At 33.1% G+C, this 27,509-nt stretch overlaps 1 protein-coding gene and 1 long non-coding RNA gene across 6 annotated transcripts in view; one reads left to right on the forward strand and one right to left on the reverse strand.

Annotated features, from left to right (window-relative positions):
• The window catches only part of TBCK (TBC1 domain containing kinase), a 192,911-nt gene that overhangs the window by 112,028 nt on the left and 53,374 nt on the right, over nucleotides 1-27,509 (forward strand). For 4 of the 5 annotated variants that reach the window (XR_003909882.1, XM_029942283.1, XM_029942274.1 and 1 more), the window contains exons 21-23: nucleotides 1,834-1,870; nucleotides 2,910-3,071; nucleotides 9,796-9,968. Coding sequence is in view for 4 of the 5 variants with exons in the window: in XM_029942283.1 (XP_029798143.1) it covers nucleotides 1,834-1,870; nucleotides 2,910-3,071; nucleotides 9,796-9,968 (372 nt within the window). In the remaining variant the exon portion in view is untranslated. Of the gene's footprint in view, nucleotides 1-1,833; nucleotides 1,871-2,909; nucleotides 3,072-9,795; nucleotides 9,969-15,775; nucleotides 15,863-27,509 lie in introns of those variants that run through there. The other variant, XM_029942297.1, reaches the window with a different exon arrangement.
• Nucleotides 3,910-4,921, reverse strand: LOC115294451. The gene is made up of 3 exons (XR_003909895.1): nucleotides 4,836-4,921; nucleotides 4,294-4,377; nucleotides 3,910-4,022 (listed from the first exon to the last, which is right to left on the reverse strand). It is a non-coding gene; the product is annotated as an uncharacterized LOC115294451 (long non-coding RNA).

Consider the following 27,509-nt stretch of genomic DNA (forward strand, 5'->3'; position numbering starts at 1 on the left):
AAATGAATATCAAAAGAAACGCCCAGATTTGCCTCAGCAATGCTGGGAAGGGGGGAGTTAGCACTGAATAATCCAAAATACGGTTTTGATCTTTTGTGCACCTTGGCCACTCACGTCTGGCCCAGCATGACAGACGCCAAAGTTATTTTGACCAGGAAATGGCAGTCTCCAGCCTCTAGATGCAAATCTTGTTTGCTGGTTCACTCTCTGGAGAGTGATAATCCTTGCCTGAGGCAGACAGAAAACTTGGCGGCCCCGACAGTACACCACATCTGATGGACATTTAGGCTCTTTCCATGATTTGGCTATTGTTGAAAGTGCTGCTATGAACATTGGGGTACATGTGCCCCTGTGCATCAGCACTCTTGTATTCCTTAGATGAATTCCTAGCAGTGCTACTGCTGGGTCATAGGGGAGTTCTATTGTTAATGTTTTGAGGAACCTCCACCCTGTTTTCCAGAGCGGCTGCACCAGTTTACATTCCCACCAGCAGTGTAGGAGGGTGCCCCTCTCTCCACATCCTCGCCAGCATCTATAGCCTCCTGATTTGTTCATTTTAGCCACTCTGACCAGTGTGAGGTGGTGTCTCAATGTGGTGTTGATTTGTATTTCCCTGATGATCAGTGACACTGAGCATCACTTCATGTGTACTGACTTTATTTTTAACTTAAGTTAGGTTGAAGAGTTCAGATTTTGTTATATTTATTGGTTTTTACAACCCATACTCTTTACAGTGAAGTTATATAACTTTGTATTCCTCCGCAGTTTTCCCTTTTGTAATGTCACTTGAACGGTCTATATGTTAATGTATATAAATGATGATCTTATGGAGAGCATTGGGCTTTATTTCACATACTTAGACTTTAATGTAGTATATAATTATACTTAGGGTTCTTGACAGGCATTTTGCATACTCAGTGGTATGCTATGCAAAGATGTATGTTACTCTATTTGTAATTTCATAATTGATAGGTGCTGGAAGAATGTTTATTTAAACCCTATAGGTAGTATAGAATTCTTTGTCTAATGGTAGACTGCTTTGATGCAAAAAGTAAAATAAACTAAAACTTTTTTACATCTTTCTATATATTATTACTGACTTTCAATACTTGCTACTGACAAAGGAGATTTTACTCTATATTTAGGAATTAGGAATATTTTTGTGACTTTCAAAATGTCACAAAATTAATTGAAAGTTTATATACAAGTATGTGGGCATGCCTTTGTATGTGTAATTTCATTCCTGGACAGTAAAATTAGGAAAATAAACTTATCACTCTGCTAAAGAACCAAATTATTTAATTTTTAGATCTTATTACTTTTAGTCTGTTATGAAGCTTCCTATTCATTTAAAAAATGGTAATAGAAAGCTTATGCTTCACAATACTTTCTTATGAGACATTTGGACATTTTTCAAAAACCATCTTATCAATTCTCAAAAATACTCAGAGTAACTCAAACTGATAAAGACCATTGAAATCCCAGAAATATTTTTGTAAAACCTGAAAGTTCACCCTTGGAATTAGCATACAAGTATTGTGTTTGTGTTGGGCAGTATCTTGAATATTTCCTTGATGAAATGAAGACAGTTTGTGGAATAATCCTTATAGAAAGGGACATCTGTAGCATTTGTAATAGATGATATCATTTAATGGAGTATTTCTGGCATTTGTGGTTAATAATTATAATTATCAGCATTCACTTTTAATCAATGGAGTAGACCAAAGTATAGAATATATTTTACCACTCAGTTTATTGGTAACCATTCTAATTATCTTTTATTTCCTCTTTCTCTGTCCCCGGCACGGCACCCCTTTCCTCTTCCACCCATAGCTGTATGCCATCCCTTGGTTTCTCACCATGTTCACTCGTAAGTATAATTTTTCCTTTCCTTTTAATATTGTATTAGCAAAAGGACAGCTGCTTTCTTCCCCAGTGTAGCTATGGTGATATTAAACAGATTTAATTACATAAGCATCCATATATAAGTCTAATGTAATAGAGCTGGGTAGAAAAAAATTGAATTGTTTTCACTGCTGAATATCAAAAAGAGTTTAATATAGGATGAGTGTTGTGTGTATGTTGTATAGTGATGTTTAGGATGTCTGTCTTCTGTCATGGCATAAAATCTCTGCCTTGTGTTGAAAAAGAAATTAACAGTAACTGTGTAATTTACATAAAGATTTGGAAGACAACTTTTACAACCAAATGAGACTCAATTTTTAGAAATCTCCTAATACTTTTGTTATTTCCAAACCTAGAATTCCTTTAGAAACCAGAGAGTATGTGGATATGATAACTTTAATCAGTTATAGGTATTAATCAGTGTACATTCTGCTTAAATATGTACAAATGATAAATGGAATAACCATATTTAAACTAGATTATGCATTGGCCTTGAAAAATATGCAAAGTATCATTAAATGTAAAAAAGAAAGTTCAAAAAAATAGAAAATATTTTGTGTGAACTTAATAAAGCAATTATTTAGAGTGAATAATGGAAATGTAACAATACTGAATCTAAAACAATACTAAATATCATGTAGGCAAATAAGCTTGTGAGAATAGTATAACAAGAAAATTCTAGGAAGAAATATAATTAATGGAACAACTGTACCAGGATTGATAAATGAGGTTACAAAATGTCATCTAATTGACCTGATTATTAATTTTTCAAAATGCCTTAGGATGCAATAAATCTTATATACAGTTTTATAAATGTTTTATGAAACCAAGCCAAAAACAGTTTTTATAAACATTTTATAAAACCAAATATTTTATAGAAATAATTTGGTAGTATTTGTTCTTAAATCATTTGACAATATATCTAGTAAAACAGCTTGTTATTGTTTTAATTTCTGTAATTTTTATTTTTTATTTTATTTTATTTATATTTTGTTATTTTACAGATGTATTTCCACTGCACAAAATTTTCCACCTCTGGGATACTTTACTCCTTGGGAATTCCTCTTTCCCATTCTGTATTGGAGTAGCCATTCTCCAGCAGCTGCGAGACCGGCTTTTGGCTAATGGCTTTAATGAGTGCATTCTTCTCTTCTCTGATTTACCAGGTATAGATGTCAGTAAATGAAATTTAATTACAAAATAATGAGACAGTCTTATAGCAGTTTGCAAAAATAATCATCCAAGCTTTCCGAATCTCTTCTTGACCTTCACCTTCCTTTTCTGGACTCTCTCTCTCTCACATAACCGCATCAGCTCTTCCAGCACAGGTACAGACCTGGGTCATATCAGATTGCTGTGGTTTAATTTTATGTCAGTGACACCACCGAAAGGGTAAAAGAGCTGGGGGCATGACATATTTGCCTGTAATCTTAGGACAGGCCTGTTTATCTTCAGCTGATAGAGAGTAAATAAAGTCTACTTGGTTAGGTGTTTGAGAATCTGTGTTTACACAGAGATGTCATTCACATGGAACTTTGCTCTCTCCCATCTATAGCTCCTTACTAACAATTTGACAGTTTGAGGAAAGGAAACACTATCCCCTTTGGAGGGCAAATCACAAGCTATGTATTATATTCACAAGTGAGTTTGGATATCTAAGTGTTAAATTCACTAAGTATGGAAATAGGGAGTGTGACAGTGGTCTAAGGTTTGCTGCTGTGGCTGAAAAGATCAAAGTAATGTGTTCACCTAGGATATAATAATCTGTGGAGTTAAAAAACTAAACTATATTTTTGCAGAACCCAAAATGTTTTTCAGGTAGAAAAATTTTACTTCAAAAAGCATTTCATTGGCTCCAACCCTTCTTCTGAGTTTATTGTTGTTCTCCCTATTTTTAGGCAGACACAAGTGATTGCTGATAAGGAACACATTTAGTTATCCAAAAGATAAATTTGCCTAAAAAACAAGTGAAGAACAAAAGAAAGGTACCTTAAGATTATATATTTATTAAGCACTATCAAGAGGAATACGAAACTGCTGCCTACCCTGATTTTTATCTTTAGTTGATGATCTATATCTGGTACTTCACCATCTCTCTGTTGTTGAAAGTCTTCATCCTTTTGGAAAAATAATAGCAATTTAAAATTTAATTTTTTTTTAATTTCTTCTTCCTTCTTCCCCCCAAATTGAAAATATCACCATCATCTTTCTAACTTATCAAACTTTATTAAATTATTTTGTATGTGAACAAATAGTAGTTTAATTCTTATTTTATTTGTTTCTGGGAGGTAGACTCCTTTTGAAAATCGAATTATCTATTTTTTTAATCTTTTGGTGTTGAATGGTAACAAAGAAGCTAGTTTCACAAAGTAGGAATACTGTCTGTACCTTGCAGATATTTTCTTCTCATTCCCAACTTGCCAAAGTAAACAAGATGATTGATTAGGAGTAGAAGAATTTTTCTGGTCAGTTCTAAAAAAAAAAAAATCACAAATGCTGATTGTGATTTTGAAATGAAGCAATTGAATGCCTTCCCAATTTCATACATAAATGGACCAGTTAAACACTGATGAAAGAATCTGTTGTCACATTGTATAGGTATTAACAGTAACTCTGTGCACGAAAATAAAATTATTTCTGAAATCAGAAAATAAGAATATGCTAGTTAGAACTGACTTATTAAAAAGGTAAACTCTACCGGGGTGCCTGGGTAGCTCAGGTCATGACCTCGCAGTGTGTGAGTTCAAGCCCCGCATCAGGCTCTGTACTGACAGCTGCAGCATGGAGCCTGCTTCAGATTCTGTGTCTTCCCTCTGTCTCTGCCCCTCCCTGGCTCACTCTCTCTGTCTCTGTCTCTTTGTCTCTCTCTCTCTCTCTCTCTTTCTCAAAAATAAACATAAAAAAAAAAAAACCAGTAAAACTCTACCTACCTTTGAAAATAGGATGCATTCTATTGTTGTGAATTGCCTTGATCCTCAGTGCCATTATTCTGGTTCATCACTTGTTTGGGCACTGCCTATAATTCCAGTTGGGGAAAAAAGAGGTTCTAATAAGAATATGACTTTAAAAAAAAATCCAGAAAGGGTCTAAATGTAGGCTTTGCCCTAAAGTATATCTGTGTTTTACTTTTAACCAAATCACAAATCTATATCCCATTAAATGAAACTAATTTTCTAACTATTCCTAATTTAGCTTATTCTCAGTTATATCTCAAAGTGCCCCGAGCCACTATAATGTTACCTAACACAAGATGAAGTATAATGGAGGGGAAATTGGTGTAAAGATAGATGTGTTCACTGTGACTTAAATATCTTTATTGTTTGCAAATATCACGAAAACATACCTACATGAACAGTAAATTTGGAGGAGTATTCTTTGGAGTAATAGAATCAAAGTATATTTTTAATTATATAAAAAATAAACATTTTTATTTTTGAGAGAGCGAGAGAGAGAGTGTGAGCTTGAGAGGGGCAGAGATAGAGGGGGACAGAGGATCTGAAGTAGGCTCCGTGCTGACAGTAGAGAGCCTGGTGCAAGCCCAGTGCGAGGTTCAAACCCATGAACCCTGATATCATGACCAGAACCAAAGTGGCTTAACCAGACTGAGCCACTCAGGTACCCATAAAATCAAAGTATCTTGAGACTCAGAGTCAATAGCAGAGAACAGAAGTAAGGGAATATATGTAGTTAGAACCCCTGCACTCCTCCGTGGTCAGTGCTGGCAAAGATTAGAGAATTATTCTCTGGAGAAGTGGAATGTCCCCATAGGGAGATAATACCTTATTTAGGGGTCTTCCAACAAATGACCATGTCTCCAGATTCCCCAACAGCGAATCTACCAGTCACCAAGACCTTCCCACATACACAAACTTCCTATCTGATTTTTAGTACTGTTCTTTTAAATATGTAGTAGTCATAAATCTAACTAAAAGACACAAACCAGCAAACTGAATAAAAAATTATCCTCAGAAAGATAGTTATGAGAAGATATTGCATCAATGACAAATAAGATTTTTTAGGTAACAAAAATAGGGGACCATGGGTGGCTCAGTCAGTTAAGCAACCAGCTTCGGCTCAGGTCATGATCTCACAGTTCGTGGGTTTGAGCCCTGCATCGGGCTCTGTGCTGACAGCTAGCTCAGAGCCTGGAGCCTGTTTCGGATTCTGTCTTCCTCCCTCTCTCTGACCCTCCCCTTCTCGCACTGTCTCTCACTGTCTCTCAAAAATAAATAAAAAACAGAAAAAAATTTTTTTAAGTAACAAAAATAAAATCGATTTACTGGAAATTAAAAATGATGTGGAAATGCAGGTGAGCATTCAAATAAAAGAGTTAGATGATACTTAGGAAATCTCTCAGAGAATAAAACAAAAATACAGATGGAAAGTAAGAAAAGACAAAACTATTAGAAAAACTAATTCAGGGTGTTCAAGACTTCTTTAATAAGAGAGAAGAAAGAACAGAAAGTATCATAGACATCAACAAGAACTTTCTCTGTAAGGAAGGATTACAAAAGGACCATCAAATACCTAGCATGATGAAGTGACACACATTTACATATATCATTTTGAATTTTTAGAATACCAGGGCATCTAAAAATTTACAGAAAAGGGGAAAACCACATGCAAATGATTTCAATTCAGAATCATATCAGACTTCTTAGAAGACAATGGAGCACTATTTTTCATAACTAAAGGAAAAAAATTCTACTCTAGAATGCTGTATCTACTCCACCTATCAGTCAAAGGCAGAATAAATATATTAAAAGATATATTTCAAAGTAATTTGCCTCTGTGTACCTTTTCATAGAAACTGCTGGAACATGAGTTCCACCAAAATGATGAAGTAAATTAAGAAAGAGTAAATAATGTCTTGCCCTTCAAATGAGGGGCATACAGGGGAAATCAAAGGGAATTAGATGATAGTAGAGAGAAATGCCAGGACAACAGCTGTTCCTAGATCTTGGAAGCAGCTCATAGCCATTAGAGCAAGAGAGCAGGAGTCTTCAGGAGAGATGTATTTTCCACCTCGCCTGGCCCAAGTGAAACATGAGATGTATTTTATTATTTTGGACATAGTTCAGTCTCTCTGAGAGATATGATAGCACTGCATGAGGACAAAGAAATCAGGATTTAGAGAAGTTATTTCTCTCAGAGTCATAAAGTGACTCTGGATAAGTTCCTCGTGGAGCTTAGAATCAAACCTGGGAAACCATAATCCAGGGGGAACATGCTTTATTCACAATGCATACTATCAAAATTACAATGTAAAATAGAAAAAAAGTAGTACCCTAGGAGATTGCTCTTTAAAAATCGTTGCATATTTTGATGTACAGTAAATAGAGTATTTTTTGCATAATATTTTTGTTGTGATAAAATGCTGTGGAAGGATTTTGAGATGGAGAGGTGACATGGGTTCAGTGAATGGAGAATGGAATATCTGCCAGCCCTAATAGTTGGAGTGGAATTGGGTGGATTCCAGTAAGTTCTCAGGATTCACTCTACACCTTTTATGGTGCTGGTAGGGTGTGCTGGGAGCACATACAACTGACTTTTCCCTTGCTTGTAATTTACCGACTGAACTACAACCCCTGATCTGATCATTGACATGACTTCAAGCTCCTCCTGGGTGACAGTCAGACTGATTTGAGCATCATAGATGCAAAATCTATGGTCTGAAATTATTTTTTTGTCAATTAAATGGTATTAAGTGCATCAACTTTTTTTAAATGACCAGGTTTTCTCTCTTTAGCTTCAAATGTTTATCTTAAACATATTAACTGGAATTTTTCTAAAATGAATTCAGCATATCTCTTCCTTAAGTTGAGTAGAGAACCTATCTTGAACTTTGATTTTTATTCTAATTGTATCTGTGTTCTTCTTCTTTTGTGGAGGGAGTATCAACTTGATCATGTTATAGAGCTTTTTAAAAAATATATTTCACTATATTTACCATTTTTCAAACAAATAGACCTATGTCTCAAAGCATGTTTAACTATTTCTTTTTAAATATATTTCGTGTTAGGAAGAGCATATGGGATGATGAACCCTGACCTTTTTGTATAGCAATGGAAGTAACCAACCGTGAAGTTGGCAAACATCACTAATAGCAGATAAAGTAATGCTTAATTGAGTAACTGGACCTGCTGACCATAAACCAAATCCAAATGAATTGAGAAATAAAAGATGCCTTATAACCCTTTAGAAACATCGGACATTCTACTCATAATAACACATTTGTGATATTAAATCACTCAGTTTCCTTATGTCTTAGTTTCTTTGTCTTCAACAGAAATGAGAGATTACAATAACTTTCTACAAGAATCGTTGTAAGAATTAAATGTTTCTCATGTAATAGATTCTCAATAACTATTCATTTCTCTGTTACTGCTCCAAATGTTTTCCTCCTTACAAAGTGTAAATGTACCATCCACAGAATTGACTTAAATGCATATATCCTGGGTGCCTGAGTGGCTCAGTTAGTTAAGCATCCAAATCTTGATTTCAGCTCAGTTCATGATCTCACAGTTGTGATACTGAGCCCTGTGTTAGGCTAGGCTCTGATCATGGAGCCTATTTAAGATTCTCTCTCTCTCTCTCTCTCTCTCTCTCTCTCTGTCTTTCTCTCCCCCCGCTCCCCGTCCTCTCACTGCACACATGCTCTCTCACTCTCTCACTCTCTCTTGCTCCCTAATTAAAAAAAAAAAAAAGAACGAATACAAAAAATAAAAATTTCTCAGTTTTGATTTGGGGAGGTGGAGGAAGCAGCAGAATAGATTTTTTTAAAGCATATGTCCTTCTTCCCTTATGAGTAAGTTCCTTGTTTCAAAAGGAGAAATAGGGAACTTATCACTTTGTAATTTAAAACATGAAGGAAGTTTTTTTTTTTTTTCCATTGCTTACCTGATCTAACATACTTGGACTTTCGCACAGAAAATGAGAATAGTTGCCATTTACTAATGTTAGGAATATAGAAAGGGAAAAGCTAGCCCATGCTAAACTCCTTCATCCTAATCAACTTCTTGAATATCTACTGCCTTTCTCTCTGTGATCTGTCCACTTTCTCCATATGAGAACAGCTTACTTCGCATCAGGAATATTGACCTCCTGAAGAACTACAAACAATCACTTGGAGTGTGATAGCCTTCCTATTTTTATTAACTCTGTATCAAAGATACATAAATATCAGGTTTGAGAAAGAAAGGGAAATCTATGAAAATATTTGCTTTTTTTATCACTTTAACCAAGTGCATTTAATTTTTCTATATATAAAATTTCATGTATGCCTTTATTCATTTAAATCAGAAAATTATTTTTAAATTGAGAATTGACACTTTAATAAATTTTGCCCTACTTATTTTATATCTTTTTTAATAGATGAAAATAAAACTTTTAGTATACTTCACTATAAGTCATAGTGGACTGAATATTTTGCCTATCCACTCCCAAATTGAAACCTTCCCTTTTCCAACCTCTATTTGACTTTGAAAAAGTGAAATTATTATCTGAGTGAATGAGACAAATTCTTTAATAAGATGTGTTATATTCCATGATGTTTAAATAATGATACACTGAAATATTTCAACATATATACTATATATATGTATTTGTGTGTATGTATATGTAGATAATACAAAATAAAACACACATAAAATATATGAATATATTTACAAGTGTAAAAATATGTATATATATATAACATAAAATACTACCACCATTGTAGCCATATATATGCTGATTAATATCTACATTATATTTTCACTCACATCTTTTCTAATTGGTTATCATCTTAGCCATATTGGATATACGCATTTAGGAAAGATTGTGTTTTTTATATAACCATAACAATTCAACTTCTAAATGTTTTGCTTTTTAAAAAAAATTTTTATCTAGAAATTGACATTGAACGCTGTGTGCGAGAATCAATCAATCTCTTTTGTTGGACTCCTAAAAGTGCTACTTACAGACAGCATGCTCAGCCTCCAAAGCCAACTTCTGATAGCAGTGGAGTCAGAAGCTCAACACTTTTCTCCACTGAGTGTCCAGATCCTCCAAAAACAGATTTGGTATGTATTTGCAAATTTAATTTACAAACTCTAAAGAAAGATAGATGTTAAAAACACAGTGTAGCATAATTATTGCTCATAATATTATCACTAATGTCCCTTTAACATATATATTCTCTTATATATGATTGTATTCATGCAGCTTTCTGAAAACCTTTATGTCTATTTAGTTACATAATTAAGAAGATTGACATATACCTTCAGGTAGCAAATTTCATATGTTTTCTATGTAATCATAGTGTCTCAACTTGTCATATACTAAAAGGATTTCAGAAGCAAAAGGAAGAGTTATAAAAATAGAGAAAGATAGAGTTCTTAATATATAAGAATAAGAATGTATATTTATTGATGCCAATTGACCCTATATATATATAGCATTTCAAAAAGCTATGCCAGTCAGGTTTTTCAACATTATTCTTTCTAAATACTTGGCTTTATAAATATGATTGACTTAAGCTTTCAGGTATAAAAATTCATATATTTCAAACATTTCAATATTACCACAATATCTTAATTATTTTCATGAAATTGAATTTGGATTAGTATATATATATATAGAGTTTTTAGATACCTTAACAAATTTAATAGAATAGGCTCTAACTTATAAAAGTGACATTTTAGTGATAAAACATTTTCAGTATTCTTTCATATATGTTAAACAATAGATTAGCCCCTAGATATTTCTAGAACTAGGTATTTTTACAAAAAATTTGCAATTTTCACCTCTTTGTTTTTTCTATGATTTTTCATGTTTCCAAAACATGAGGGCATCTGTGTTTTCACATTATCCCATCATGATCAAATTGCATTTAATAACAGTACTTGTAAACATGACTCTGCTTGTGGTTGAATACAAAGTAGTTCTAGTAATTACAGTTTCTACTTCCAGAAATATAGATAATAAAGAGGAAAACAGCTACATGAATACACATATGAAAAATTATGGTAGGCTACTTTGAAACATTTTAAGAGATAAAACTAGAATTCGAACCTATACTAATAATAAATATTTGCATTACAGTTTTCCAAAAGTAGATGAGGCTCCCAAAGAGAAATCAATTCTTAAACACTGGAAGTGTTCCAGCAGATGATATTTTTTTTAAGTTTATTTATTTTGAGACAGAGAAAAAGAGAGGAAGAGCAGAGAGAGAGGGAGAGAGGGAATCCCAGGTAGGCTTCACACTAACAGCTCAGAGCCTGATGTAGGGCTCGAACCCACAAACAGTGAGATAATGACTTGAGCTGAACAACCAAGAGTTAGATGTATAACCAACTGAGCCACCCAGACTCCCTCCAGCAGATGATATTATTACTAACTAATGGATTTTGGTACAGGAGCTCACTTTTCTAAAGCTAAGAGTTGTTCTAGATGACCTGTAAGATTGCTTGAAACTCTGAAATTTAATGATTCTATATAAAAACCTACAGTTTTCTCTTTTCAAATTATAAAATATATCCTCTTCATAGTAGAAAAACATTAATTCATACCTACATACTAGAGAGATATCCTTTGGCAGATGAGCAGTTTTTAGTTAACTGAATGGCATTTAATGAAGGGGATGGTGAGGAAGTATAGAAATTAGTAAGATAACATGAGTTGGGAGTTGTAAAAATAAAGATATAAGGGAATTATAATATCTGAATACTTGGTGTCTCCTTAAAAATATACCAGATTTTTAAAATGTAGACACATCATTTACTCCTTATAGGAACCTATAACAAAGTATGATTATCCCTATTTTATAATAAGAGCATGAAACTAAACCCAGAAAGGGATTAATAGTTTAGATAGCTAGTAAATAGTAATATCAAGATTGAATCACAGGTTGTTAAGACATTATAGGATGTGTGTTTGTTTTAATTAATTGCACTATAATTTGCATACCATAAATTTCACCCTTTTTAAGTGTAAAATTCAGTGATTTTTAGAATATTTACAAAGTTATGCAACTATCATCACTGTCTAATTCCAGCATATTTTCATCACCCCAAAAAGAAAACTCTACATCCATTATGAATCACTCTCATAAGTGTGATGTGCCAACTTGCAAGTGCAGGGATGGGAGCATATTTTTGGGGAACAGGAAGAAGACTATGTGTAGAATGTAATGAGTGAAGATGAGAGTGGAAAGTGATAAATTAGAGACATATCAGTGGGTAAGATCTTGTACAACGCCAAAAACTAACTTTATGCCAAATGAGCGGAGAGGCTATTGTAAGACTTTGAGCAGATTTATAACATGATCTGACTTACATGTGAAGGGATTGTTTTAGCTACTGTATGGAAAAGAGACAATAGAAGGACAAAGGCAAAATGGAGACCCAGGAGAAAGTATGGTGGTTTGGATCCAGGAGTCTAGCCGTGGAGAGGATGAGAAGTAATGAGATATATTTTGAAAACAAATCCAAGAGCTTGTGCTGATTGATTAATTATGAGCTATAGATAGAGGAATCAAGGATAAATCCAGAATTTTGGCCCAAGGCTAGAAGAATGGTGTTTTGGTGTTTTCATTCACTGATTAAGGAAGACTATGGGAAAAACAGGTTGAAAGGTAGAAATTAATTTTAACATATGGATATAGAGATTTTTAGTTGTCCATAACAAAGAAAAATTATTTATTTTAGATTCATTCTATGGTTAGTAAACTTGTTTGATTTTATGTTTTTAATAGAATTTATTTTTTAGACAGTTTCAGGTTTACAGCAAAATTGAGCAGTAAGTTCAGAGATTTCCCATCTGCTCCCTCTTCCTACACATGCATGGCCTCCCCATTATCAACATCCTCCACAGAGTGGTACATTTGTTATGACTGATAAACCTACCTTGACAATTATTATGACTCAAAGTCCATAGTTTATATTAGGGTTCACTCTTCATGTTGTACCCTCTATGGGTTTGAACAAAAGTATGATGACTTGTATGAATCATTATGGTGTACAAAATAGTTCCTTCCACTGCTCTAAAAATCCCGTGTTCTACCTATTCATCCTGCCCTCTCTCACAAACACTAGGAACACACATCTTTTTACTATTTCCATAGTTTTTCCTTTTCCAGAATGGCATAGGGTTAGAAACCAATAGTATGTAGTCTTTTCAGATTGACTTCTTTCATTTGGTAATATGCATTTAAGTTTCCTCTGTGTCTTTTCATGTCTTGATAGCTCAATTTTAGTGCTGAATAATGGTTCATTTTCTGGATGTACCAGATTTTTAACCATTCACCTACTGAAGGACATCTTAGTTCTTCTAAGTTTTAGCAGTTATAAATAAAGCTTCATGAGCATCCATGTACAATTTTTGTGCAAAAGTTTTCAACTCCTTTGAGTAAATAACAAGTATTTTGGAATTGATTCTCTCTTTAAATCTAATAGGTTGTGGATTCTCTTGTAAGTTTATGAAGCTAATGCAATTATATATATCTTTGTAGTTACTACTTTTATTATTACATCTTTGATTTTTTTTTTGTCTTCTTGCATTAGACAAGACCTATAGTGTAAATTGGAAGTTCTGAGAGTGGGTAGATTTTTTTTATACTTGAAATTAATGAAAATTCTTCTAATTTTACCATTAAGTATGATGTTTTTGATAAATTCTGTATTTGGATGATGAATTCCCTTTTCCTATATGGATAACTTCCCTTTCTTTTTCTCATAGCAGAGTAATTAGAATGAATGAGTGTTGAATTTTATCAATGCTTACTCTATTGGTAAGGATTGATTAGGATCATCCATTTTCCTCCTTTAATGTGGTAATGTGTAATATTATTAAAATTTCTGATACTAAGTGGTCCTTGCATTTTTGAGATAGAGTCTAGTAGGTCACTACAAAATAAAAAGAAATACTGACTATATTTGATTTCCTAATATTGGATTTCAGTGTCTATGTTCATAGGTGAGATAAATTTATAATTTTCTGTCTGTCCTTGTTAGTCTTTAATCTTAAGATTTTATTTCTCCATCTTTATTTCTACTGTCCAGTTTGTATAAAAGGAATTATGTTTCTTATGGATGGAGTAAAACTTGTCTATAAAACCATCTGAGCCTGTTGTCTTTTAATTAGGGAGATATTTGATTATTCATTCTTCTTAAGTCAATTTTTATAAGTTTATGGGTTTCTTAAAATTGTCCATCTAAAATACCATACTTGTTTTATCAGAAGTTTTTTTTAAAGTATCTATTCTGTCTGATTTTTTATATTTATATAATTTTTTCAAAATATTTTAATTTTTTAATATTTACCGAAATTTTGTCCCCATTTTCCATCCTACTGTTTATTTGAAGTCTTCTTGGTTCAGATTTAAATGTTTAATATAATAGAAAGTAGATGCAAAAAAAGTGTATGCATGCACTGTAAGAGCATATTCACTAAGTTTAGATAGTCACAATTCAGATTTATATATCAGTGTCAGAATCCAAACAGATTTAAAAAAATGCCTTTTTAAAATTGAAACACACACTGTACTCGACTAGTAGAATGGAAACTTGAAAACAGCTATGAGAGGAAAACTCTAGTTAACATTAATTTATACATGCATCTATCATGCTTATTTCCTGAAATAGACCCCTTGTCATAGAAAAAGCATGAGCTTTGCAATTAAATGGACTTGGTATTAAATTTCACCCTTTGGTTTTATAATCTTATAATATTTATAATTGCTCTAATTTCCTATTTGTAAAAGTAAGCATAATTATAATAATTCCTACCTTGCAGAATTGTTTTAAGAATGGTATATGTAGATAGAGTACCTTAGTTCAGTGTCTAATGTATAATAAGCACTCAAAACTGGTAACAATTATTGCATGTTTAATAATTGAAGATTAAATATTTAAGCTTTGAAAACTTACCCAAGAATTTTATGACAGCTTTCTATATCTAAATAATACATACAAAAGAAGAGATGTTCTGGCATGTTATTTCCGCTCAGCATTGCTAGCTTTATTGCTCTCACTTTCCATTTAGAAGTCACTACAAACAGTCAGGGGGGGAGTAAGGGAGAAGGAAGCTGGCTCTCCAAGAAGAATTCATTCTGGCAGTTTTATCTCAGTAATTTCAGTTTAAGATTTCATTTTGACCTTTTACTTCTTGGTTTTAATACTATTTTGATCTGGAAACTACTAAAGAATTGCCAAAAGAATTATTTCATCTAGTGCCAATGTCTTTCCCATCAACTCTTCCTTAAATGGCTAAGATTCTACTTCACAATTCTGACCACAGCCTATTAATTTAAAAAATATATAGCTTGATAGATTTATGTATAAATCTCTCTATGTATGTATATATAGATGTATGTATATAGATTTGTATAAAAGTATGCAACTCATGAATATAATGAAATGGATTTTTTAATATTTTGAAATTTCTACTTATAATAGTAAATGAACTAGTAGGTTGAATATAGATGGATTTTGACATTTGTTATCATGTTGAAAATTACCTTAAACTATAAAGGAATTGGGATTAGGAGAGGAATGGAAAAATTACACACTCAAGGGAATATTTAAGGTTGGAAAAAATATATACTCAGCATTAAATTAATAATTTTTATATTGGGGGAAATTTTTGTGGTACAAGCTATGAAAGTTACCATGGACAATATTTTCCCTGCTAGGAGAGGAACAATATATATAGTGTTTGTCAATGTGTAACAAAACTTGGGTTCCCCACCACCAAAGTCTCTTTCAGATATATGGATAATTTATGTAATTGTCAATATCCTTTAGCAGCCTTTTCTTCCTATCCTTTCACCAACCTATATTTTGAAAGAGCAAATTTCATTCTTTAATTGTTCTTTGGCCTTTATTTTCAGTATGTCCATGTTTGAAGATTGTACACCAAAGTGAAAGTGAAGCATGTTTGAATCAAGCTGAGTGTTTTTTCTTTTTTTTATTCTGAGATGAATCATTTGCCAAGGTTCTTCTGTGTTCATTACAATAAATAAATAAATAAACACACATACATGATACATGTATATACATATAGTGTATCTACATACACTATATAGATATAGATGTGTGTGTGTGTGTGTGTGTGTGTGTGTGTGTGTGTGTGTGTGTAGCTATGAGCCCTGACTATTCAGATAAATGTGTAAACAAACATTAATTGGAATGATTGGAAAGGGAATGGGCATTATAACTTAGTGCTTTGACCATAAGATTTGGGGAAGGTGGGAAATTCTTACAGTTCTTCAACTGAGTTATTTCTCCATGTCTCATTACCACCATTGAACTGTTGATGAATTTATTAAAAAAAGAAACTACTGTTCATTCTGTCTCATCATTAGCTTTAGAAACCAGTAGGATTTGAGTCACTGGATGGCTCAGTCAGTTAGTTGTCTGACTTCATTTCAGGTCATGGTCTTAGAGTTTGTGAGTTCAAGCCCTGTGTCGGGGACTGTGCTGACAGCTCAGAGCCTGGAGCCTGTTTCAGATTCTGTGTCTCCCTCTGTCTCTACCCATCCCCTACTGGCACTCTGTCTCTCTCTCAGAAATAAATAAACATTTTTAAAATATTTTAAAGAAAGCAGTAGGATTACGTGTGTAATTTTCTCAAGACATTTATAGACACACTAGAGAAAGTATATCAGAAGCATTAGATCTCTTCAATCCAATGAAACTATTGTGAATGTGAGTGACTGTGTTTTCAAAGGCCATCTTTAGAATTAAATTTGTTGTTTTCTGTTTGGTTACATGCTCTTTTTTTGTCAGATTTAGATTATTTGTGATAGTACATGGCATCATGATAGTGAAAGCTACTACACTGTACTTTTGCTACTGTCTTCCATTGTCACTTTGAGATTCAAACTTCATAGAATCTGTTTGCATTTTTTACAAAATAGATCCAAGTCCTTCAATTCTTGTTAAGTCTTCATATTACTACCACCTACATGTGATAAAGACACTCCTATTGCTGTATCTGTATAATACTTATTGGACAGGTTTGTTTTGTTTTTGTTTTTGTTTTGAGAGAGAGAAAACACACACATATGGGTGGGGAAGGGACAAAGGGAGAGGGAGAGGGAGAATCTTAAGCAATCTTAATCTTAATTATGCTCAGGACACCATCCCATGACCATGAGATCATGACCATAGCCCAAATCAAGAATTGGGCACTCAGCTGACTTAGCCACCCAGGCACCCCCAGATGTTATCATGTTATTTTTAAGATATTGTTATACATCTGTACTCAGAAATAAATCTGTTTAGATGATCGTGATGCTTTCACAAAACACACACATTTTAGGCTACAAGTACATTTCAGTAAATTTTAAGAATTGGAAATAATACAGGCAACATTCCTCAGATCATTATTTAGTCAACTGGGAAAGTAATAAAAAATAAAAATAAAAAACTTCTTACTACTTGTAAATTAAAAATAAACAAACATGGGTGCCTGGGTGGCTCAGTTAGTTAAACATCTGACTCTTGGTTTTAGCTCAGGTCATGATCTCACGGTTTCATGAGTTTGAGCCCCATATTGGACTCCTTGCTGACATTGCAGAGCTTGCTTGGGATTCTCTGTCTCTCTCTGTCTGTTCCCTTCCCCAACTCTTGCTGTCTGTCTCTCTCAAAATAAATAAACTTAAAAAAAATAAAGTAAAAATAAACCAAAAAAATTAAACAATTTCTTAATTCTTCCAATAAGGAAGAAATTCCATGAAAGTTCTGGAGTATCTAGGAAATAATATAAGAACCCTACATATCAGAATCTTTGGGATACAGTGGTAGTGGATATTTTTCTTAACACATTCATAATGCCTACATATACTAGATATTTATTGATGGTCCTTATCAACTCATTTTATTTCAATGAGCTATATTTACTTATATAAATAAGATCAAGAATTCCTTTTTTATCATCATGAGCAGTTTCAACACCACCTTAATAAAAGGTGTATGGAAAATTAAAATAATATTACATATTTACCTAATTTTGTTTTACCTATTCTTTCTAATGGATACTGAACTTTGGTAAAGAGCCCATTCACTGGAATTGATCACATTAATTCTGCTAACAAGAGAATTTGCAACAGTATGGAGTTCTACTATTAATGATCTGGTGTATTACATATGTAGAGACCAAGATTTTACAATAATACACAACTTGTAACTTTATGAATACTAAGTTCTTAAGAGTTAAAAGAAGCTGGGTAATTGTAATTATTCATAGTAAAATAAAGGAATTCTTAAACACATAGACCTGAAATTATGTTTTAGGAACTTAATGTAGCTATTCTAATCATGCATCCGACTGTCTTTTATTTTGAATACTCTAAGACTACTAGAAATCCTTTCTCCTTGTTAATGATATTATCATGTTATGCATGAAAGTTATATTTAATTTTTAATACATTTTATTATTTAAGCGATGAGTTTTACCCTTTCAAAAATATGTTGTACTCTGTCATAAATACCATAGGGAAAATGTATAGCTTCACATTTTTTTAATGTTTATTTATTTTTGAGAGACAGAGTGTGAGCGGGGGAGGGACAGAGAGAGAAGGAGACACAGAATCCAAAGCAGGCTCCAGGCTCTGAACTGTCAGCACAGAGCCCGATGCAGGGCTCCAACCCACGAACTATGAGATCATGACCTGAGCTGAAGTCAGATGCTTAACCGACTGAGCCATGCCCCTAACTTCATATTTTTTAAAATAAGACTATATAAGTTGCTGAAGAACAAGAGAAGATCAAAAGAAATGGCAAAATCAGAAAGACATATCATTGAACTCTATGAACTTCAGCTGAATTTATTAATTCTGTATTTTAACTAATTTTGAGCCCTTGTACTGAGAAGAATGGTGAAAACTCTTAGTCTTTGGCAAGAAATGCGATAGTTCAGAGGACAATAATTACACCAGCAAGATTTCTGAAGTCCGTATAATGTTAAAAAAAAAGAATCTTGATATGAGTAGTCATTCCTAAGCAGAGCTAATCATCAGTGAGAGAATTTCTTTTATCTCTCTCTAAACTAAGTCAGGTTTTTATTTCTGTTACTCAAAGAAAGAACCCCTCCAAGTTGGATAGAGCTAATGAGAAATTGTTTCTGAAGTTAAGGAAGCGAGTAACTGACATGGAGTAGTCCATCAGAGTCTGATACTTCATTAAGGACTATTTAGGTTAAAATTATATGAAAGCTGTATCTATTACCATCATATTAAAGAAAGTGAAGTTTAATGGATAAAGGCTTACTATTTTTGAAACCTTTTTGTTTAATAGTATAGTTGATTGTTTTCTTTACTTGTACTCTTTTGTTTATCATTTATAATAGTCTGCCATTACATTTTAATCCATTTACCATAATTGGACATTACCAGATTATTCAGTTTTTATTCAGTTAGCTATTTATACCTGAGAGCTGAATTAAAATTCCTGGGAAAATTCTTAAATTTTGGGTGATAAATGTCCTTACATTCTTAAAAAAGGAATAAGTGATTGCAAGATTATCACATTATTGTCTCAATTATATGTAGATCTAAAGATAGAGAATATCACCATTCTGCAATAGTTTTTTATTTACATGACTAAATTATTCCATTATGTATGCACATTCATGCGCACACACACACACACACACACACACACACACTCAGAATGTATATATCTTACCCTCTACCACACCTGTCTTATACTCACTTTGTGCTCTACTTTCTCCATCCCCCTGGCAGATGTCACAAGTTATTTTTTTCAGTCCTGATCTCACTTGATCTCTTAAGAACCTTCAGGACAGTTGACTCTTCTCATTTTTCAAAGTTTTTTTTATACCCCAATCTCCTTGTTTTCTCTATGTGTCCTCCACTTATCTTTCACTGTCTCCACCTGTCCTCTATGTCATTGGAACGGTATTCCTGGGGATTCTGTGTAAATATGGCATTCCTCAGGATTCTGGGTCATCCTCCTCCTGTTCTCTCACAAGAAAGATACTACACAGTCTTCTATACTTGCATCATGTAGTTACCATGGCTTCCAGTTAATTCCAACTTCTCTTGTTAGCTCTAGAAGACTCTTATATTCGGTGCCTACTCAACACTCCACCTGGATGTTTCACAAGCAACCTCTAATTGAACATGTCCAGAACCTAATTTATTTTTCATCTTTAAACTGCTCCTCCTCCAGTATTCCCTACATCAGTAGCCACCATTTTCATTCCCCCGCTTGTTCAAGTCAGTACCTAGATTCATACTTTTCTCCTGCCTCTCACTCCAAATGTAATCAATCAAAAAGCCATATTCATAAATATTCTTAACTTCACTCTCTCATGACACCACTTTAATCAAGCTTGCCATCATTTCTTACCTGCTTTCCTAACTGTAATTTCCTAAATCCATTCTTGTTCCTTTCTATTCTTCAGACTTCAACTAACCTATTCTTTATCATTATCATCATCATCATTATTATTATCATTTTGCTTAAAGCAACAGTAATTCATCATTTCACAATTCTGGAATGTCCAAAACAAGATGTTTGCAGATCCTTCCAGTCTCTGATCGCTAAAGGGGAGAATCTTTCTTTGTCTCTTCCAGCTTCTAGTGTTTGCCAGTACTCCTCAGTGCTCCTTGACTTATAAATGTATCATTCCAGTCACATGGCCATTTCCTTCTATGTGAAATAGCTTCCCTCTGTGAATGTCTGTGTATCCAAATTTCTCATTTCCCTTTTTAGAAGGACACCAGCCATATGTTCTGGCCCACCCTCAACATAATCTTTTTTAACCAAAATTCTTATCAAAACTTTTCTCATTATTATGATAAAATTCAAATTTCTTAACATTATCTACATGACCCTGCATGATCTTCCAAGAACCCTGCCTACCTTACCAAGTTCTTCCATCATTATCTTTCCCTCATATTTTTCTATACTTTAGATTTTTTTTTCAATTTTTGGAATAACCTATACATATAGATTAAGATATAGATTAAGTTATCTATATCTGCCTTTATTTCCTTTATTGAAACAATTCCTAAAGAGTAAGATCTGTGTCTTATTCATGTTTGTATCCTTATGGCTTAGCATAATGCTTGATGCATTGTAACTTCTTAATAAATAAAATAATAACACACTTTTTTGTCTAATAGTTTGTGGATACATTAAGGAAAGAACCATTCTTATCTTTGAGCCCCTAGACCCTAATTCAGTGCCTGAGGGATAGTGTGTTCTCAACATATATGTATTAGGTGAATTAATGACAACAAATAAGGTTATACCAGTTAACTCTCAGTTGAACAAAGCATTCTCCTGCTTAGTCACAGCTCCTTATTTATCAGGCATACTATCTAATTTTCCTTCGTAGAATGCATTGTACTTAAAATTACATATTTATGTATTATATGCTTCTCTCTTGTTTTCCACTGTATCTTCTTCAATGCCTATCATACCCAGCCTATCAATAAATAGTACCTAATAACCAATATTTTTTACTGAATTAACAAAAAGTTAATTCAAATTAACTAGTGTTTTGTTCTTTTTTCCTGTAAGACAATGTATCTGAAGAGTGGTCTCTAAAATCTCCTCTATGATACTTACTGAAAATGCATAGTTAAGACTCCACAAATATCCCATGTCTACCAAATCAAGTCCCTGAAGGTTAGCTCCTGGAATCTATGTTTTTACTAAAGTCTTTGGGTGGTTCTTAACATGATACATGTTTACAGTGTTCTCACGACTTTGCAGAAATGTTCATTCATAATTGGAAAACACCTCAATGATAAAACATTGATATGTTTATGGTGTTATTTTTTAATATTGATTCTTTGTGTGTGTTTTGTACTAATCTACTTGTGTTCTAGTTGTTTTTGTCTAACCTCTTTTGTCAAGCTGGCTTACCTTTCATGAACCAAAGCCACCACCCATTTTCACTACTCAGCAATCTCAGCCTATGCAGTCTCAGAACTTCTTTTTTTGTTTTTACTTCTTAAAAATCTCTCTCCCTGGCTCCTGCACTCTGTCTTGTTCTGCTTTGTGAAAACAGTTCCCAATCAGACCTACAACCATGGAATTTCAAAGGCCATTCATGTGGAAATAAATTAGAGTGAGAAATTTATTCAGGACTCAGTTAGCAGGGACTTGTGTTCCCTGCTGACACTTTGTGGTATTTTCCCTCTTAAAATTGATAAAATGAAACCCTAGGAAATCAACTCAGAAAGTATGTCATGGTCCAAGTAATAATTACAGGACATTAACATATGAGTATGTATGAGCATAAGCACAGAAACATGGTTGTCATACAACGTGAAGAGCATCAGGATTTGAAAGTGACAAAATGTTATCGCTCTGAAAATTGAAAACTAGGAAAAGTTTTTCGAGAGAAGAAATATAAAGAAGCAAGAGAAAGGTTGGAAGGGGTAAAGGAAAAGTCAGGACCAAAGATAATGCTTTTCAAAAAAACTGTAATTTTACTTTTTGTTTTTTCTTCATTTTAAGAGACTTTTGACTAAGTTGTATTCATTCAGCAAACATTTATTGAGAGCATCTAGTTCATTCCAAGCACTTGATGATTTAATTTGTTAAGGGCTTTGCAGTTACAGAGAGGTTTTTCACAGTTCTCATTTCATAGCAGTCTTTACCGCATCTTTTCAAAATAGCTTACCAATTGAGGAAAGGTGACTAAGAACACATCTTCAGTTCAGATGAAAGAAAGAAGATCAGGAACACCCCAGCCTTGCCCCCATAATAAGCATGCCGTTCATTCTGCAGTCTCAAATGCTATTTAAGATGAGCTTAAGGCCAGAGTTAGCAAAATTATTATCATTTTATATAAACTTCCTTTCCCACAGTATATCAGTTCCAAATCTTGGGTGTAATTTAATGCAGTACACTAGAAAACTATTTTGGCGGATGGAAATAATATATCAGGAAGGGATAAAAACCTGTATTAGATTGTTTGGAATGGTAAGCTGACTCAAATTCTCAAATCCTTTGTGGAATGAAACAGAATAAATAAATAAATGTAGCAAAATAACTCAAGCACAATTCTTTATTTCCAGGTCAAGAAACTATAAATCAGTTATGGATGTTTATCATTGTTTGTTTGTTTTTTGATGCCCCTTCATAATTTTCTCATTTAAAAAATCTAATCATTTCACTGCAGCTATCTGAAGCTTGGAGCAGTCACATGTTACATATCTTTTCACTGTATTTTTTAATATTTACTGCTATTCTTTTTTGGTAAAGTTATCCTGGGAAATCAAAATTCATCATTACATAGTAAAGGTGTTTGTTTCCTCTGAGTTATAGAAGTACATGGGTCTTCTCATCCTAAATCATCAAATTAATAAATGCCGTTTTTGGCTCTCAGCACGGATCCACTGCGCTGGTGAAGTCTGTGAGCCCAAGCCCGAGCCTGTAATAAAGCCCTTTGCTTTTGCATGCATGAAAAAAAAAAGAAAGAAAGAAAGAAAGAAAGAAATGCCATTTTTCTTAATGTGGAGATTTCAGTATGCACAAACCTGTTCTAAATGCTTACCCTGTACAGCAGTGCCCTATAAACATAGCAGGTGAAAACAAGAACAGAAAAACATTTCCAGAGCCAGATACAAGTCATATAATGACTGAATGAGCACTAAGAAATTTCTAGAGTGTACTGTATTAAGAAATAAGGAAGACTGGGGGCAAGGGCAGAGGCAAAGGGTCTTGAGAAGGGGAAAGAAAGATGTTTTAGAAGTTGTAGGTACGGAAAGTGTTGGGGGTAGAGTTCTTGATGGGAAACATATAACAAGAAAATAAATATGAATTCCTGTCATATTTGATGAAAATAACAATTGTCATGATATAGAATATCCCTCTTAGGATTGGCCCAAGCTCGCAGCTGAGCTGATCTGAGACAATGGCATACTTCCCTACAGACATCAGGATGATGCTTTGACATGGTATTAGCATTTCTATATTGCAGTTGCCAGGAAGGTTATGCTGGTAACAGTATTTATCCCTTTGCAGCCTGATTTAATTCAATTGATTTGAGACAGCTCCTGTAGCAAGGTTTTTCCACCAGTAAGTCTATACAGAATATATTTTCTTCATGAGTGAAGGGCACAGATAGCACAATTCCAACTTGCTAATGAATATCTAGGGTCTTGCACTGAGATCTTCCTTATGCATCGTCAAAGTTCAGGGATGTCATTTCATGTATCAGTGACATTCCATGGCATTTAAAGAGAAATGGATTCTGGCACAATTCTGTTGAAAGGCTAGCAACAACAAACACAGTTGTTACAGACAGGATTCAGTGAGTCTAATCATTTTCACAGTCCCAGAATATAAATGCCCTTCTGGTTTCCAGCTTTTCTTCCAAGATATCCTATAAAATACACAAATATATAAACAGGCCATGTTACAGGTAAATTTACTACTAAAAGTTCAGTTTGTTGACCTGATTTATACAGAAGCTAATGCAGAATTTAACAAAGTAAGGTGCATAATATAAAAAAGGGAAGGCCACTTTTATCTACGGCATTCTCACATCTGCTAGAGAATCATTGCTAAAGGTTCATTTTTTTCTTCATTCCCCCCAAAGCCAAAATGAGCAACTAATAACCCTTGTCAAGCTGGTATTCTTCCAGAATACATCTAACTGAACTACAGACTATTGTCTAGAAATCCTAAAGAAATTAAGTAAAATAAACACTTAGCAAAGAGTACGTAAGTTGAGTCCTGACAGACTTGATTTAGTAGATTTTAAATTTTCATGTTTATCAAATGGGTACTTGAATTAGTTTAATAACATGTTTATTTACTTAAATAAACTAAATAGGTTCCAAATGATTCTAAATGCCCCCCCTTATGTTAAACTAGATTCTTACATGTATTTATGTGTATTTCTGAATCCTTTTTGCAATTATATTCAGCTTATTCCAGTTAATTATGTTCCAGTACCAAGAGGTTAGTAAAATTATAATTATATCACCCATTTGCCACCCTTTCTACATGAGTAGTAGAATTGGCTTGGTTTTCCCCTCCCTCCCCTGAAAAAAAAATCATGATATTTATATTGTGATTGAATTAAATATACAAGTAAGTATGAAAAATTGACATATCCTACTGAGTTTTATTTTTTCCAAAAACAAGATATATTTTCCTATCTTCTTTTAAAGCTCCTCTGTGACATTTTAAAGTTTTCTTGCATATTTTGATAGGATTATCTATTATAATTGTGATGTTTGATTTTATAAACAGTTTGGCATATCAATTAAGAATATAATCTCATATTTTTGAATCCCACCTATACCACACCAGCTGTGTGACCTGTGTCCCTATTGTCCGTAATACGGAGATGATAATATTATATATTGAGAGGATTAAATGGGTTAATATATATACAACACTGTTGTACATAGTAAGCATCTATTAAGTTTTCGGTATCATCATTTATTTGACATATTAATGTTCTCTCATATTAATAGTTTTCAGTGGAGTCAGATTTTCCAGTTATATATCATCTGCCAATTATAATAATTTTGCCTTTCTTCCAATTTTATACATCTTAGATCTTTCTATTAACTACTTCACCTAATTCTCCAAAACAGTATTGAATAACAGTGATAATAGTGGATATTTTTACTTATACCTAGATTTAATAGAAGTGTTTCTAATATTTCAGTAGGTTTTGGCTTGAAAGGTAAATTTCATCATGTATGAAAGTATGCATTCTGACTTCTTAAGAATCTTGTCAAGTGTCTTTCAATATGTTATTCTGATATTCATAGGAAGCAAAAATAGGCCATGACTATTGCCTCCTGAACTTTGTCTTTTTATTATATTTCATCTTATGGAGCCCACTCTAAATCTAGGGTCTGTTCTAATTTCTACTTATGTAGAAAGTAACAGTCCTATCAGATACTGCCAGACCTTTAGTTTAAGCCAGAGTTGTATTTTTTTATTTATTATTTTTTAAAATTTATTATAGTTTTTTGTCAAATTGGTTTCCATATAACAATGGAGTACTGCAAAGTTATATTTTAAAGTCCTTGTTCACCACTGGGTGGAAATACTGTAAGAAGTCATGGAATGGGAAGTCCTGTGATTTTGAGAGAAAATTAGAGTTTACGGCCATACCACCCTGAACACGCCCTATTTGTCTGATCTCGGAAGCTAAGCAGGGACGGGCCTGGTCATTATTTGGATGGGAGAGAAAATTTTTTTAAAAAGAAAGAAATTGACTAGATTTGAAGAGGAGTGAAACGTGACTGAAAATTTACCAGCCAAAGCTAAAAAATAAATTTTAGTTAAATTTAAAATACCAAAAAATTATTTGTATCTTATTTGACTAGAAAGGAGCAATAAATAATTTTAAATTACCTTTCCTGAGAGACTAGTATCAACTTGTATATTTATATATACACTTGCCATTTGTTGGTTAAATCTTGATTCTATACGGTATTCTCACCATCTGTAGCATTAGCATCATTTCAGTTAAAGTAGCCTCATGTGTTTTAATGATAAACTTATCATTTGGTTTTGCAATAGAATATTCATTTTTTCTATTAAAAATACTTTAAAACATACTCATATGTCTGTCAATGTGGCCAGAAATGCCAAAGAAAAAAAATTAACAGGGTATATAATTGTTGAAATATATCTGTACATTGATAGTCACTATAGTTTTTTAAAGATTTACTTCACCACAAGAAATATTCTTTTATTGAAAGAACTCCTTTATTGAATGTTTTTCCTTTTCTTAGTTAACTTTTAACTGAATGTCATGTTATTTAAGTCAAAAGGAGGTTATGAAGAGTTTTTAACTGAACAACTTTAAAATAGACTATATCTAGAATAAATATTGCAATAATTTATTGCATTATTGCTGGTAATTTTTGTTGTAATTGCTTTACATTTAGCAAACTCTTGTTATATTTATACAGATGTTTTATACACAAATAACTTATTAGACTTTCTTTTAAAAATTCTATTTGTTTATGCCCAATTTATGTTTCAGAATGTAGGATCTAGAACTCTAGTCAGATCTTAAATGAATTGAAAAAATTAGTTTACCCCTGAAATGCTTTTATTTTCAATCAGAAAACATGGAAAAATAGGCTCTAGCCAATTTGACTTATGGAAAGGATCCATTCAGATTTATCAACTCGTCTTCCATAATAAACAGTGTATTATAAACCTAAAGGCCGTCTCCATGATCCCTGGCTTCAGGTTGGTTGTGACATGTACATAAACTTTCTGATTTCATTAAAATCAGAATCTCTTCATTTATGTGAAGGAAGTTGGAAATACAGCTAAGTACATTATGCACATTGATATTTCTATTCTCATAAGAATTGTCTGGGATGGTCTGTAATATTAAAATGAATAGTTTCAGATTGGAGACAACTGAGTAGCCTTCCTTCATCATAAGATTTTTAAGTCCTCTATTTCACAGGGTAAACTTTGAATTTCCTTTCCCTTAGGACATCTCAATTATATTAAGATAAAAATGGTTGGCTGGTACATGATATTAGCTGAACATTCCACCAGATATTAATCATGATAAGAACAGTTAATACCACAAGCACTTTGGAAAGCTCATTTACCTTGTCCTTGGCACAGCAATACAGATGA

The sequence above is a fragment of the Suricata suricatta genome, chromosome 1, assembly GCF_006229205.1.
Source record: "Suricata suricatta isolate VVHF042 chromosome 1, meerkat_22Aug2017_6uvM2_HiC, whole genome shotgun sequence".
Classification (NCBI taxonomy): Eukaryota; Metazoa; Chordata; class Mammalia; order Carnivora; family Herpestidae; genus Suricata; species Suricata suricatta.